At 43.4% G+C, this 14,816-nt stretch overlaps 3 protein-coding genes across 3 annotated transcripts; 1 reads left to right on the top strand and 2 right to left on the bottom strand.

The window, feature by feature from the left end:
• Positions 1-3,365: 3,365 nt before the first annotated feature.
• On the bottom strand, positions 3,366-3,882 carry LOC119649253 (cuticle protein 12.5-like). The gene is made up of 2 exons (XM_038051320.1): positions 3,811-3,882; positions 3,366-3,746 (listed from the first exon to the last, which is right to left on the bottom strand). Exons 1-2 carry the CDS (start codon positions 3,811-3,813, stop codon positions 3,414-3,416), a joined length of 336 nt encoding a protein of 111 aa, XP_037907248.1. The 5' UTR covers positions 3,814-3,882; the 3' UTR covers positions 3,366-3,413.
• A 6,166-nt stretch (positions 3,883-10,048) lies between these two features.
• On the bottom strand, positions 10,049-10,548 carry LOC119649286 (cuticle protein 16.5-like). Its single transcript, XM_038051379.1, has 2 exons — positions 10,493-10,548; positions 10,049-10,429 (listed from the first exon to the last, which is right to left on the bottom strand). The coding sequence occupies exons 1-2, from the start codon at positions 10,493-10,495 to the stop codon at positions 10,097-10,099; spliced, it is 336 nt and encodes a 111-aa protein (XP_037907307.1). The 5' UTR covers positions 10,496-10,548; the 3' UTR covers positions 10,049-10,096.
• A 700-nt stretch (positions 10,549-11,248) lies between these two features.
• Positions 11,249-11,766, top strand: LOC119649233 (cuticle protein 16.5-like). The gene is made up of 2 exons (XM_038051295.1): positions 11,249-11,322; positions 11,386-11,766. The coding sequence occupies exons 1-2, from the start codon at positions 11,320-11,322 to the stop codon at positions 11,716-11,718; spliced, it is 336 nt and encodes a 111-aa protein (XP_037907223.1). The 5' UTR covers positions 11,249-11,319; the 3' UTR covers positions 11,719-11,766.
• Positions 11,767-14,816: the final 3,050 nt, after the last annotated feature.

Here is a 14,816-nt window from a genome sequence, read left to right as displayed (position 1 = left end):
CCGGCGGCCACTTCAGAAAAGCGCCCGCGGATTGTCAGATTTGCCTAGTGACCCTCATTGACAATATAGTGCTCTGTGTTTTACACTATATTGTGACAAAATTTCAGGGGGTTTCTCAAACAATTACTAAAAATTAAAGTAATATACTACAATTAACTTTATTAGAACTGGTATCGGTATGAAGGGTATTTCGGAGCCTAGACACCATATAGTCGCAGCCTTTTGATTTTTTCCAGATTTTTGAGTTGCATAGAATACGTTCGTTAAAGAAATTATCACTTTAGATGCCGCAAACTCACCAACTTTCCGGCAAATGTCATGACTGGCTTCGGAAAGTACTGTTCGAGACCTTTCATTTGGTATCTCACATCACAATATTTGATAAAAAACAAATTTATACCCCCGTTTTGCATGTATGGGATGTGGAATTATGCAACTCACTGTACGCGTGAGCGTCCACAGTTCCCACTTTTCCAGCAAATTTGGTTTGAATCTTAACAACCGTCTCCGAGAAAAATGCGCGCGATAGACAGACAGACCGACAGACAGTAAACCGATTTTAATAAGGTTTTGTTTTGTTAAAAATCTTAAAAATGGTACGTCGTAGACAAATGTTGACCAAGGCTTGGAGCTTTTGAGTTACAATGGAGGTCACTTTCCATGTGCTAATCCCCCACAGCAACACAGAAAGAATATTAGCACATTACATTATCAACTTGATTTTGATGTGAAGACCGTAGCGCACTTCGTAAGCAGCGCAAGCAAAACCGCGCTTCCTAGATAAACAAACTCTTCGACACCTTCGATGCTCTGGATACATTCTTCATGCTCACTGATAACAAAAATAAATAATATGGGCACAAGATGGAACCTCGACGGACTCCGCTTTGGTCTAAGTTTTTACCTTGATTAAGCACGTGAGGTTTGTGCACACGCCTGCACAAAACACGCCAGATACACTCAGGATTCAGCTTTCTTGAAATCGATGAAGTCCAGATGAAGCGCAAATCTAAACTCGGCACACTAATGATCCGTAGAGTGTTGATATGGTGAATGCCGGCGGATCTGGAGCGGAAACCAGCATAGTATCTGTCCATCAAGTTTTTGAGATGTTTTTTGATAGATTCCAGGATTATTTTAGCTACTATCTCTTTTCTTACTCGCTGGAGAAGGTCTCGGATTCCCATGGAGGAGTAGAAGTATCAGCGCTGCAGTAACTTCCGGTGCAGCAATGCACTCCGTTTGAGTGCATTGATGACCGTCCCCGCATGCCAGGGTGACTAGTCATTTCAGGGGAGCTTCACCAGATGTGATACGGCTGAGAAACATGGTAAAGTGTTCTTTCTACCTCTTCAATTCCTTGTTATCGTGGATGTGTGGTCGAACACTGACGTTCTTCACAGGACCATCGAAAGATTTGCCAGTTCTTTCGTGATGCGGTATAAACTTCTGAAATCATTGCATTCTGGGGTATCTTCTGCATCCCTGATCAGTCCAATAGCACGCTCACTATCACTCGGTGAACAGAACTTTCAAACCCTTCCGTTCATCGATCCGCTTCCACGATTCTGCAGCCAGCCAGACATTGTGACGCTCCTTCGGGACGTGGCCGAGGACCTGCATAGAAAAGAGCATTTTTTATGGTAGCCCAATGCTCATCAATATTATCAGGCTGATTACTCAGTGTATTTATCATTCGACCATGGTCGATGTTGAATTTTGGGGGTCGCAGCCCTGAGTGAAGTACCGAATGTAACACAACAATACGCAACGTAAGCGACTATCACGTGACGATCTTTTCGAGATCATTAACGACTCCCAGGTGAAGAGAGCGCACCTTGCAATGGCCGCAAGAAAGAACCCGACACCAGTTTCGCGTCTGGTACCACTCGGCTTTCCAGAGTACAAAGCCACTTTGCTATTGGGGTGCAAGAAGGAGAGGAGGACTCTCCAGAGTCTCATCATTTTACTTGGGTTAGGCCGAGAATGTCCAGCTTATATTTTTGGAGTTTCCGGTCGAGTTGGAGAAAACGAGCATTCTGAGGGCCCCCAGTCTGTTTTCTAAGGCCAAAGATATTTGGCGTGACCCCAATCCCTAACCGATGAGTTTTTGACAATTTGGTAGCAACATTATTTTAAAATTTGCAGATTTCTAGCCCCAGAAAACCTGGTTGTCAAGAATATCCTTGAATTCAGGCAGTAACAATAGGGGATGGGAGGTATAGAATGCATCCAATGTTAATCATTGCCTTCATAAAGACATTCACAGGCTGACTTATGGTGCACCACCAATCGAACCCGTGACCAATATGTTACCATCACGGTTTCTATTTTCTCCCAAGTTTTTTTAAATCAGGACCAATTTCGCCTTTCTTCAATATCTCCACATACCATATATTACGAATGTTTGAGAGAAAAGCCGTTTTTGGCGACAACTTCTTCATGTAGTTTTTTTCTATGGCTTTCAAGCTAGTCTCCCTCATCTTCATGTTTTATCTGGATTGATATTGTTTGACATCATTGAACACTGTATCTATGTTTTAATACTGGAGTACTCATGCAGTCGCCCCGGTTGAAGCGTAGAAACTGGCTTCGTCGGCCAGCATTCTTCCTCTTTATGATTAGTGTTCTTGGTAGGATCCTAACTCGTTGAACTACTTCCTTCTCCAAATCTAATTTACTTGTAGTGTTAGATGGTACGGTGTACCGACCGCTTGTGCGGAGCCAAAAAACTCGATAGCCGCATTCGAAGGAGGAAGATGCAGTTTGAGCAGATTTTTGAAAAAAAAGATTCGCAAGTAGGGGTGATACGGTGGACAGGAGGGATACTGTAGTTTCTTCTGTACCTCAAAAGAAGAGCATGTTACTTAGGTTAACCTTTTGGATCCAGCAATATTTACGTTCATTGGACCTTTCATACCGGAAACGTCTACGTTCTGGTTTCCGTTTTAACTTTTGTCGTATAGGTGCTTACTCTGTGACAAATGTCAGTTTGGGTGTTTTCAAGGTAAAACCTTTAGTTTCTTCATTGGCCAGTGCTGGTTGCTACTTGTGTAAATAGCAGGAGGTCTTTAGCATTGTCACAATAAAGTTCAGGAAGCAATGAATTCTGCTCCATATTTTCAAGTAAACTTTCTTTCATAATTAGATAAGAAAGCGGAGAATAAAGGCTGAAGAAGGCTAGAAGCGCGAATATTTGAAAAATAGCGACTATGACAAATATGGGTAAAAAGAACTTCACCTACTTTTTAAATTGGTTTGTAGGCCGACCAGCTCGTTGAATCAATGGAAAGCTCGTACCACTTTAGGGTTTAAATTAATTAAACTTTGAAACGAAATGACACATAGGTACTCATAACTACGGATTTGTTGATTTCTACTTATTTTATTTCATTGGTCAGGTCAATCACAATTTAAGCAGCAGCCTTCTTCTTCCAGAGACCACCATATCCCCAGGCTGGAGCGGCATATCCGGCAGCGATTCCGTGTCCATAAGCAGCTACAGCTGGAGCACTGTAGGCAGCAACTGGGGCAGCATGATAGGCGCTAACAACTGGGGCAGCAGTTACAGCTGGAGCATGGTAGGCACCAGCGATTGGGGTAACGGCGGCATGTCCCCATCCAGCGGCAGCAAGTGGAGCAACAGTGGCACCATGTCCCCAAGCACTATAACCGAGTCCTCCCAAAGGAGCGACGTAACCGGCTGAAGCAGCACCGATGAAAGCGAGAGCCAAGACAATGAATTTCTGTATTAAAAAAAACAGGACACTAGTTAGAAATTATCCTTTCCTTCATCCCGGGCTTTCTTACCATTTTGGGGTTGGTGGTATTCTGGGAAAACGATTCCTGAATGATACATTTCGGTGAGAAACCTTCTCTTTTATACGTTTTCGGTTTGCGTGATTGATTGCACTATCATGTATAATTAAACAGGTTTTCAGCCTTATAAATGTGTGAATTGAAAACGGACTAAATATTTAATTAGTTGCATAAAAAATTAGATCTGATTGCAAAAATATTCTTGAATGGAGACGAATTTTCTGCAATAAAATAGTTGTTACGCAATCGGAAGTGAAGATAGATTTCTAACAACGAAAAAAAGTTGATATCACCTTCATTTCGAGCGTGAATTCACTTTTTTGCTGCACAATGAGAGTTGATTGATCTAGATCATCTCGTTTAGTAAATCACCTAAATATCGAAGGAGATATTTTGAAAAAATTAACTTAAATGTGGAACAATATTGCAGAAGTGTATGTAAAGTGCACTTAGTTCAAAAGAGTTCTATTTAAGAAGTTAGTTTAGTGTAACCTTGGGAGGGGGTTCCAAGAAGAATCATTGTAATATCCCTGGAGAACCCCCGTTCAATGGTTTCCTGCCTGCTACGCTCACTGACTTTTCCGAATCTTCGTTGAGGAAACCTAGTCGTCGTATCTTGTTCTGAGATATGAAGAGGTGGGTCAGTTGCATATGAAGTATAGGACCATCTCACCTTCCACTCAGAATGCATATAGCCGAGACCACTACCCCAATTTTTCCATGTGGTAGATTTAGGAGCAAGGTTTTCATATCCCACCTCCTCAAGGACCACAAGACAAATAACACTCTAAGGCACCCCCAAGGATTTTCGTCTGTTAAAAAAGTTCAAATTTCTCCATTCGGCTGCGTGAATCCTTACAATTCACCCGTTCGAGTAGACTTGGCAGTGGATGACATTGTGGTTCCAGACTCTTAGCGAGCCAGTCTGTCAGCTTCCTCATTAACAGCGATCAATACTAGAGTTCTCTGACCCCAACATCAGGCCGTTCAGTCGGTTAAAATTTGAGCAACAACTGAGTTGCCACCACAACAACCGGTTTGATTTATTGTTGCTATTTAGTGCTGATGACGCTACCCAACTCTCAGAGCGGATCCAAATGGTATAATCCCACGACTTTTGTCGAAAAATTCCTATGCTGCCAATAAAATGGCAATGGTAGGGTTACCTCCACAATCGCAGTTTCTGAAAACACTTCTGAGTGAAAATTATTAAGTCTGTAATCTTAAAAGGCTCGCGGTTATTTGTTGACCAATCTTCTCTTTTGGCGATAACGACACAGTATATCTTCTCAAAGCAAATTTGGAAACCAAATGAACGGCAGGTATCAGAACCATCTGTTGTTGGAAAAGAACGATTTGACGATTTCGCAAACTATATAGCCACGAAACTTTGAACGATATCATGGCCGTCTGGTTTTGGACAAATTCCGGGTCAGTATGTTGCGGTTGGCGGGTCACTTAATCCGTATCCGTATCCAGCAATATCTATAGTATAAAAAGAAAAGGAAAGCGAGGCAGGAACAGCTTCAGATGAAGGGGTGCCGTAGGCCAGGACCGCAGACAGCTTTTAGGTATATCGAATTGGTGGTCCTCGGCGCAAAACCGGGATATCTGGAGTCCCTTATTAAGGCAGACCTATACCGGATACCGGTTGTGGCGCCGTTGTTAATTTTATTGAAGCAAATTTTGCAAAGAGGAGTATTTTGAGGCCCAGATACCATCCTTATGGGCCACCAAGACTTTTTGGTTTGCCTGAATGGGTCCTTGAAATAATTGAACTTCTCCAAACCCCTACTACTACTTCCCTTTGTAGTCGATGTCAAAACTAATAACTGCTTTGAAATATACTAATTGAGACCTTTCATTTGATATCACACGTAGCTCTATGCACCAAATTTCGTATCAATGGTAGTAACCGTTTCTGAAGACAGACAGGCACACTGATGCAAAGGCAGACAGACACTAAACCAATTTTAATAAGGTTTGTTGTCAACAAAAGCTTAAAAGGAAATAATTTAATGCACAGTGAATCGCGAGAGTTCGATCTTCATTGTTCAAGATTATCGAACTATACCTAACACACCAATTTAAATTAATTTGTCAAAATTTATTTGGTCTTGCTTGCATAAGCCGAAGATGGTATGGCCTTCAATTCACTCTGCGAATTCTTTTTGATGTCTTCAATTGACTCAAAACGAGGTCCACGGACTTTCAATTTCAGTTTGGGAAAGGGAAAAAGAGAAAGAGAAAAACTCACCTAGGTCTTATCTCCTATAATGGGATGCTTCAGGAAGTCTGGTCCACGGAACAGCATAAGCGACCTTTTACCGGTGCTCTTTTTGCAAAAATTTGAGCATTTTTGGAGCCAATTTTGCAGTGACGCATCTCATACTCAAAATGTTGGTTAAATTTCCATTACCGGCCACTTTATCAATGCTCAACTAACAAGTCAACTCTCTACCACTAAAATGAAGATTTTCATATCATAGCTAAAATAATCATGCAACCTTGTTAGGTTAATCGACACAGAGCAGGATGGTTTCCGCTATGGATCCACCTGCATCGACCACATCAGCACTCTACGCATTATATTGGTACAGTGCGCCGAGTTTAGATCTTCACTTCACCTGCCCTTCGCCGATTTCATCATGTGGTCTGACATATTTTCAAACAAAGATCTTGGTCACCGCACAGGCCAATTACCCGTGGGCGACGTATCAGATGGTGGAAGTGGCAGAGGCCGGGTCTATTGCTGGTCACGCCGCGAAGTACATTTCAGTGAATCATGAACAATTGCATGTATGTGTGGTTGACCGGTTTTGCCATGGTTCCTATCTTCTTAGGCTACAGCTCGTCAAACATCGCTACCGGTTTTCAAATCCCTTCCGGGCACCTCGGGGAGTGGCGTCCCCAAGCAAGTAGCTGTAGCCCATTACCTGACACAATACCTGCGTCCTAGGTAGTAACCTCGAGAAAATATCTCGGTGCTGAGCGTACTGTTAATGATCGACGCACGTCGGGATACACCGGGAGTCCCCGGAGCCGCCGACGACTCCTTGGCGTCGTCGATGGGGTGATGTGAGCCTAGTTCTTCCTAGGAGGTAGTTGTAGCGTGTATTAACGGGACCCTAGTCAAGTAGTGCGTATTGAATCGGAGTCAGTAAACCGCGTTGCCCTAAGCGAGCGATCCGTCCATGAGTCCCGGGATCAGCTAACCTTAGGTCAGGCCTCAGGACACTGGGGTAAGAGCTTTGTCCCTGGGGATATACCCCTTGCACCTCTTGTGTATGATGCGCTGATAAAAAAACTCAAATGGCGAATACAAACAATATGAAAGAGGAGACAGTGGGAATGGAGAGTGAGCTGGCTGCGTCTATACGTAGCACGAAAATGCGTCACTCCCCCTGAGCGCTCAATGAAGGACCCAGCAAGGGGTGAAATACCCGATGAGACATCGGGATGCGCAAACGGAGAAGAAGGCTCGTAAAGTGATGCGGCACCTGCAACGGAGACATCATCCCAGACACCACGTAGTGCTATAGTTGCGGAAAGTGACACAATGGAAACTGCTGAAACTAGCCAGATGGTTTCGACTACTCTGGTGAAAGTAGAGGAGAAAAGACCTATTAAGAAATGTGCGGCAGTTGTGAAGCGCATGCGATCTGCGACATTCCTCCAGAAAGCTTTAGCAGAGGCGAAAAAAGAGCTGGAGAACTGGAGAAGCTCCTGGACAGAATTTCGTATTATAGGCGGACATGTAAAGCAAGACAAAATCCGCGGGAAGCTGAAGCAACTGCGTCTCCCGATGAGAACACTGCTTGCGCCTAACGGATTCCAGACAGACAGACTCGTCGCAGAGCGAACAAACAAAAGGAGGAGGGGGCATCTGAAGGATACTTCATTCAGGTACTTTCCAAAGTTCAAAAGAAGAAGACGAAAAGAGACAGGAGACAGCAACATACCGCATCCTCAGAAAACCCTCTGCTTAAAATTATGGCGGACACGAAATATGGAGCACCAGAAAAAAGGTGGGGAGAAGAAGGAGGAATAGATCGACCAGCTCTGCTTATTAAGCCGACGGAAGACAAGAATTTTGAGGAAGTCCTCAGTGAAATCCGTTATAACGTCAACCCCGAAAATAGCAGAGCACAAATTTCTTCCATTCGAAAAACGAAGAGTGGTCGACTCCTAGTCGAATTAGACCCGAGGACAACAAATAAAGGTATGTTCTGTGAAGCAGTCAAGGAGCTTCTGGGAGAAAAAACCTGGAACCCATGTGCTTTCTGGAAGTCCGAAACCTTGATTGCCGCACAGAAAAAAAGGATGTAGAAAAGACCATGAAACGGGAATGACCAAAGGTAACAAACTTCCGGATTGGTATCTTCTGCGAACTCCAGGAACCAAAAACTTGCTATGGTAGAAGTTGCGGAGCTATACGAGAGGAAGCTTTTAAACCGCGGGAATTGGTTGGGTAGTGCGTAGGAGCGAATTGGGGCCGTCCCAACCAAATGTTACAGATTTTTGGATTATGGGCATACGTCTGCAATCTATCGGGGACCTGACAGAAGGGCAACATGCCACAAATGCGGTCAGGCAGGCCATAAAGGAAACACCTGCAACAAAAGTTAAAGCTGGGTCCTATGCAGGGACGGTGGAGTGTCTGATGAGAATGTTGCGTACACTGTGAGCTCAAAGCGGTGTCTGGTCTTCAGAACAGAACTGGAAACAGCTACTTCAATGTCAGGGCACTTAAATGGAGCATACCTCATCCAGAGTCCAGAGGGAAACGAATTCTCGAAATGACATGAGGACAGGACTGGTAGTTTTAAACACTGCGAGGGAAGCATTGCAGGCGTAAACCTTCGCGTCGGAATCACTGGTGTCGCAGGCGGACGGGTGGCGAGTTCCGAAAAACTCGCAAGCGACCATCAACACATTGCCTTCGAAATGATTGGCGCAAACTTTCTGTGTGCGCCACCCTAGCGTTTTTCCTGTGTTTGGAACGTTGCGAAGGTCAACACTGGGAGATTTGTCGGAACTCTTGGAACAGGGGGGAGGGGGCTGTGCAAACCCTGTTTACTTAAGGTGGAGCAGATGGACCGCTTTGTAAGAACACTATTCCCTGCGCGCCGTAGACTGTCCACTTTTTTCTATAAAAGAGTTGGAACAGGCTCCAGTCAAGACTTTTTCCTATTCCGGACTACCTTTATGCGGATATTGAGGAACTATTTAAAGGGCTGCACCAAACTCTGTAAGATCCGGGAAAGACAGCCTGGACTGGAAGTCATATCGGGGGCAGCTCAGGAATTTATCCTTGGTCCGAACCTTTGGAACGATAGTTTGGTACGATTCGAGATGGCTGATAAATCGCATTTGGCCGTATATGTCTAGTGAGCAGATGAATTTTCTTCTTTTTCTTTAGTCTTTGGAATAAATTTGCCCTAGCTCGAAAGAAAACCGAAGTAATCGTCCTGCTCAAGGCGAGGATTCCCACAGCCCTCGCTAACAGATTGATGAAATCATAATCTTAACGAAGCCGGCGATGAAACACATCGGTATTATGAAAGACGCAAAGATGATTTTTTGAGCAATTTCGGTATACCACATACAAGGCTACAACTAGAATTTTGCAATTTATCGGCTGACGACCAATGTCAGGGGCCCTTTATCCAGTACGCATCATTTACTCATTAGTTCGGTTCAGTCCGTGCTTCTTTCCGGGTCTGAAGTAAGGAGACGTTCTCTAAGTAGCAGGTTTATAGGTACATACTTTCGAAAAGTGAATCAGAAAATTGTCACTTGTGAGGAAATAGTTCTCACTCTCAGAGCATAGTCGCACTCGTGGAAAAGAGAATCCATCCTTCACAAACATGGGTATTTTCAGTTTTACTTTCACAATAAAATTATGGAGCCTATGAATCTCTCTGCATCTTTTCAGATCAACTTTCCTTCATAATTAGAGATATCATAGCATTGCCTAAGGTATGGGAAAATGATGGTTGGAGAAAGCTACACAAATGAATATTTAAAGAATAATGACTATGACAGATATACCTAAAAAGAGCAGAACCTACTTTGTAAACGGATTTGTAAACCTCTGGCGTTTACCGACTTTAGGCTTTACTGAGACCGGCCGCGTGGCTGAGCCAATGGAAATCTCGTACCAGTTTAGGGTTTAAATTAATTAAACTTTGGAACGAAATGACACATAGGTACTCACAACTACAAATTTTTTGATTTATACTTATTTTATTTCATGGATCAGGTCAACCAAAATTTAAGCAGCAGCCTTCTTCTTCCAGAGACCACCATATCCCCAGGCTGGAGCGGCATATCCGGCAGCGATTCCGTGTCCATAAGCAGCTACAGCTGGAGCACTGTAGGCAGCAACTGGGGCAGCATGATAGGCGCTAACAACTGGGGCAGCAGTTACAGCTGGAGCATGGTAGGCACTAGCGATTGGGGTAACGGCGGCATGTCCCCATCCAGCGGCAGCAAGTGGAGCAACAGTGGCACCATGTCCCCATGCACTATAACCGAGTCCTCCCAAAGGAGCGACGTAACCGGCTGAAGCAGCACCGATGAGAGCGAGAGCCAAGACAACGAATTTCTGTAATGAAACAACAGGACACTAGTTAGAAATGGTCCTTTCTTTTATCCTGGGTTTTCTTACCATTTTGAGGTTGATGGTATTCTGGGAAGACAATTCCTGAATGATACATTTCGGTGCGAAACCTTCACTTTTATACTCTTTCGGTTTCAATGACTTAAAATGGAAGGTCACATTTGCACTATGGATTAAACAGGTTTGCAGCCTTATAAATTATTAAAAACGGACTAAATGTATAATTAGGTGCATAAAAAAAAATTAGATCTGATTGGTAAGATGTTCTTCAATGGAGACTGATTGTCTACAATAAAATAGTTGCTACGCAATCGGAAACGGAAAGCTGTTTGTACTGTGTATTTCTGGAAGAAAAAGTGTTGGACTACCCTTGTTCATCATATTACTCAAACACTTCTTAAAAATTCTGTTATATTGAAACTTGAACTGAATGCGCTCTTCATACCTACCATTCTGCAATATTATTTTATATTTAAAATTTTACTTTCGAAACAGGTCCTTAGCTTTTTAGGCCATTTACCAAAAGATATAATCTGAATCACTCAATTTCCTTTATCGAGAAAAAAGTTGAATTAATGCTTAGGAACGAAGGTGACATCAACTTTTTTCGTTGCTACAAATTAATCTCGACGAGTATTTTATTGCAGATAATTCGTCTCCATTGAAGAATATCTACGCAATCACATCTAATTTTTTATGCAACTAATTAAATATTTAGTCCGTTTTCAATTCACACATTTATAAGGCTGAAAACCTGTTTAATCTACACATGATAGTGCAATCAACCATTGAAATCAAAAGTGTATAAAAGAGAAGGTGTCGCACCGAAATGTATCATTCAGGAATCGTCTTCCCAGAATACCACCAACCCCAAAATGGTAAGAAAACCCAGGATAAAAGAAAGTACCATTTTTAACCGGTGCCCTGTTGTCTAATTATAGAAATTCGTTGTCTTGGCTCTCGCTCTCATCGGCGCTGCTTCAGCCGGTTACGTCGCTCCTTTGGGAGGACTCGGTTATAGTGCATGGGGACATGGTGCCACTGTTGCTCCACTTGCTGCCGCTGGATGGGGACATGCCGCCGTTACCCCAATCGCTAGTGCCTACCATGCTCCAGCTGTAACTGCTGCCCCAGTTGTTAGCGCCTATCATGCTGCCCCAGTTGCTGCCTACAGTGCTCCAGCTGTAGCTGCTTATGGACACGGAATCGCTGCCGGATATGCCGCTCCAGCCTGGGGATATGGTGGTCTCTGGAAGAAGAAGGCTGCTGCTTAAATTGTAATGGACCTGGCCGATGTAATAAAATAAGTAGAAATCAACAAATCCGTAGTTTTGAGTACATATGTGTCATTTCACTAGAAAGATATAAATAATCTAGGAACTAAGTTGGTAATAGCTCTCGATTGGTTCAAAGAGATGGCCGACTTACCAGTAAAGTCTATAGTCGGCAAATGTCAAATTAATTCCTTAGAAACTAATTTAAACATGTCGGGAAACAGGAAACTGGATGCTTCAGGTATGAAAGGTTTTGTGTATTCGTTTTCATATCCACTTTCGTGTGATATTGACATTCAAAGTCTTGAATCTGAACAGAAATGGCAAATTTGACCTATTGTAACTTTGTTAGTAGTGCGATTTTGTTCTATACTGTAGCCTATATTGCTGAACAATTTAGTGATTCTAAGATGAACTTAAGGGGGGTTTACAATCAATTACTAAAAATTATCATTATCATTAACTTTATTTGAACAGTGGTAGGCTCTTAGTTCTTTCAGATTTTTCGGTTGGCTTTCTGAGAATGCGTACGTTAACGAAATGATCAATTTCGACCCCCCGCACTCCCCATCTTTTCAACTAATGTCGAAGCTTAGCCCGGCTTCGACAAGCACTAACTGAGACCTTTCATTTGATACCCTGCGTGACTATATTCGGTGAAAAAAAATTTATACCCCCTTTTTCCTGTATGGAGCCCTCTTAAATTCAATGTAGAAGAATGTAACTCACTGTACGTGTGATCGTTTACAGTTCCCACCTTTTCAACAAATTCGGTGTGAATCGCTGCTACAGTCTCCGAGAAAAATGCGTGTGACGGGCATACAGACAGACAGACAGAAAGACATTGAACCGATTTTAGTAAGGTTTGGTTTTACACAAAACCTTAAAAATGGGTGTAGTTCTTTGTACTATGTTTGTCATAGTCAAACGTTCGTTAAATATTAGCGCGTCTAGGCTTCTGCTACTTTTTTCCTCCGATTTCTTAAGCAATGTTACGATATCTCTAATTCTGAAGAATTCATACCATCTTTGACTTTTGTGGCGGTGCTAGCGACCTACTATGAAGACTTGGTAGAAGGTAAATATGTACCCATTACCGTCATAAAATCGTCGTAAACCTTTTTATAACACAATTTAACTACTACATGCCAATCTTCACAGAAAGCGAATGTAAGTCAAAGAAATGTGTTTGACCTGCCGCTGAGCCATTCAATGCTTTGTTTGAGGTGGAAGAGAGGCAAAGCCTCTGAGCACTCAGACCCTAGTGGTCTATTATACTTGATTCGCGCCTAAAAATCGGACAATTTGTGCCAACTGATCCTCCAGGTTGGGGGTTGGGTAGAGCTGACAATGAAACCATAGAAGGAGCCTCAGACAGGATGGGCTTTACAACGACGCTCCCGACAACGACAACGGAATAACGATTTGCACATTTTTACATGGAATGTACGCTCTTTGTACAGAGGTGGAGCTGCCAAGCAGCTAGCCGATACCCTGTCGCAATATAGAGCTGATGTAACAGCGTTGCAGGAAATGCGATGGACCGGGACTGGTTTCCTGAAGAAAAGCCACTACATCATATGCTCGGAGCAGGTTTCTTAGTTATCCAAAAAATGAAACCTGCTGTTATCGGCTTTGAAAATATTAGCGAAAGGCTATACTCTCTGCGTTTGAGGGGCAAATCTAGAAATTGAGGCCTCATTAACGTTCACGCCCGTACAGGGTCAGACTGCAGAGTCCGAGAAGGATACCTTCTGCGACGCAGTTTAGTGGACCTTTGAAGCCTGTCCCAAGTACGATATCAAAATCATACTTGGAGATTTTAACAGCCAAATAGGGACGGAGCCCATATTCAGGCGATACGTCGTCTCCAGTAGCTTACATAGAGATACCAATAATAACGGACTGCGGATTATCCAGTTTGCTGTATCGCACAAATTGGTTGCTATAAGCACCTGGCTTGGGAGGGAAGCGGTCCCCAAGCATACATGGTCTCTCCAGACGTCTACACTTTTAACCAAATTGACCGCGCGCTGATTGAACGCCGCCACCTCTCAGTCTTGATAAATGTCGGCACATATAGGGGGGCAAATATAGGCTCGGATCACTATTTCTTTGGCATAGTGCTCCGGACTCCAATAACAGCACCACCCAGAATCCCTTCTGACAATCAGTAGAGGGATAAAAAGGAAGTCATCCCCAGCGCAGTCCTCCGCAACACCTATAAGAGGGAAATGGATGCCGCGATAACCGCAGTGAACAGAGATCCTGGAGACGAAGCATCAATAAATGATCTTCACAACCACTTGAAGAACGTTATCATTGATACGGCCACAACGATACTTGGCCCTAGCCGCAAAAGGAGTCGGCACGCCTGGTTTGACGATGAATGTAACCTAACGGAGCGGAAGAATGTTGCATACCGAGTAATGTAGCATTCTCAAAGAACTCGGGCATGTGCGGAGAATTATCACGAACTCCGTCGAGCGGAGAAGTGACTTCACAGACGGAAAAAGGAAGCCTCAGAGAAGCAACAGGTTTGTGAACTCGAAAGGTACAGGGAGCAACTGCACCAGGCGCCTAAGTTTGACCAACAAGTCAGCAGGATGAAGCCTTATACACCTCGATGCTCATTCTGCCGAGACAAAGAGGGAGATTTGATTTCCGACGAAATAGGTATATTGGATCGATGGGTTAAGTATTTTGATGAACTGCTCAACAACCAAAATATCGACGAATTGGAAGTCCGCCAACTGTAGATGAGAGAAAAATGCTTCCACCAACAAGTATGGAAGAATCAGTCCATGCAATCCACCAGCTTAAAAACTGTAAGTCGAAAGGAGCCGATAGAAGTACAGCTGAATTGGTTAAATATGGAGGCGACCAATTACACTAAGTGGTTCATCAACTTGTACTCAATGCGTGGAACAGCGAATCAATGTCTGACGATTGGCAAAGAGACATTATCGGTCCCATACATAAAAAGGGAGATATCGCGCAGTGAAGCAAATATTGATGTGTTACGTTGCTGAGTACCATCTATAAGATATTCTGTACTATGTTGCTAGGTCGGATAGCCCCATACGGCCAGCACCTCA

This window comes from Hermetia illucens, chromosome 2, assembly GCF_905115235.1.
Source record: "Hermetia illucens chromosome 2, iHerIll2.2.curated.20191125, whole genome shotgun sequence".
NCBI lineage: Eukaryota > Metazoa > Arthropoda > Insecta > Diptera > Stratiomyidae > Hermetia > Hermetia illucens.
Note: the sequence above shows the minus strand (reverse complement) of the source record. Positions and strands in the feature narration are given on the sequence as shown.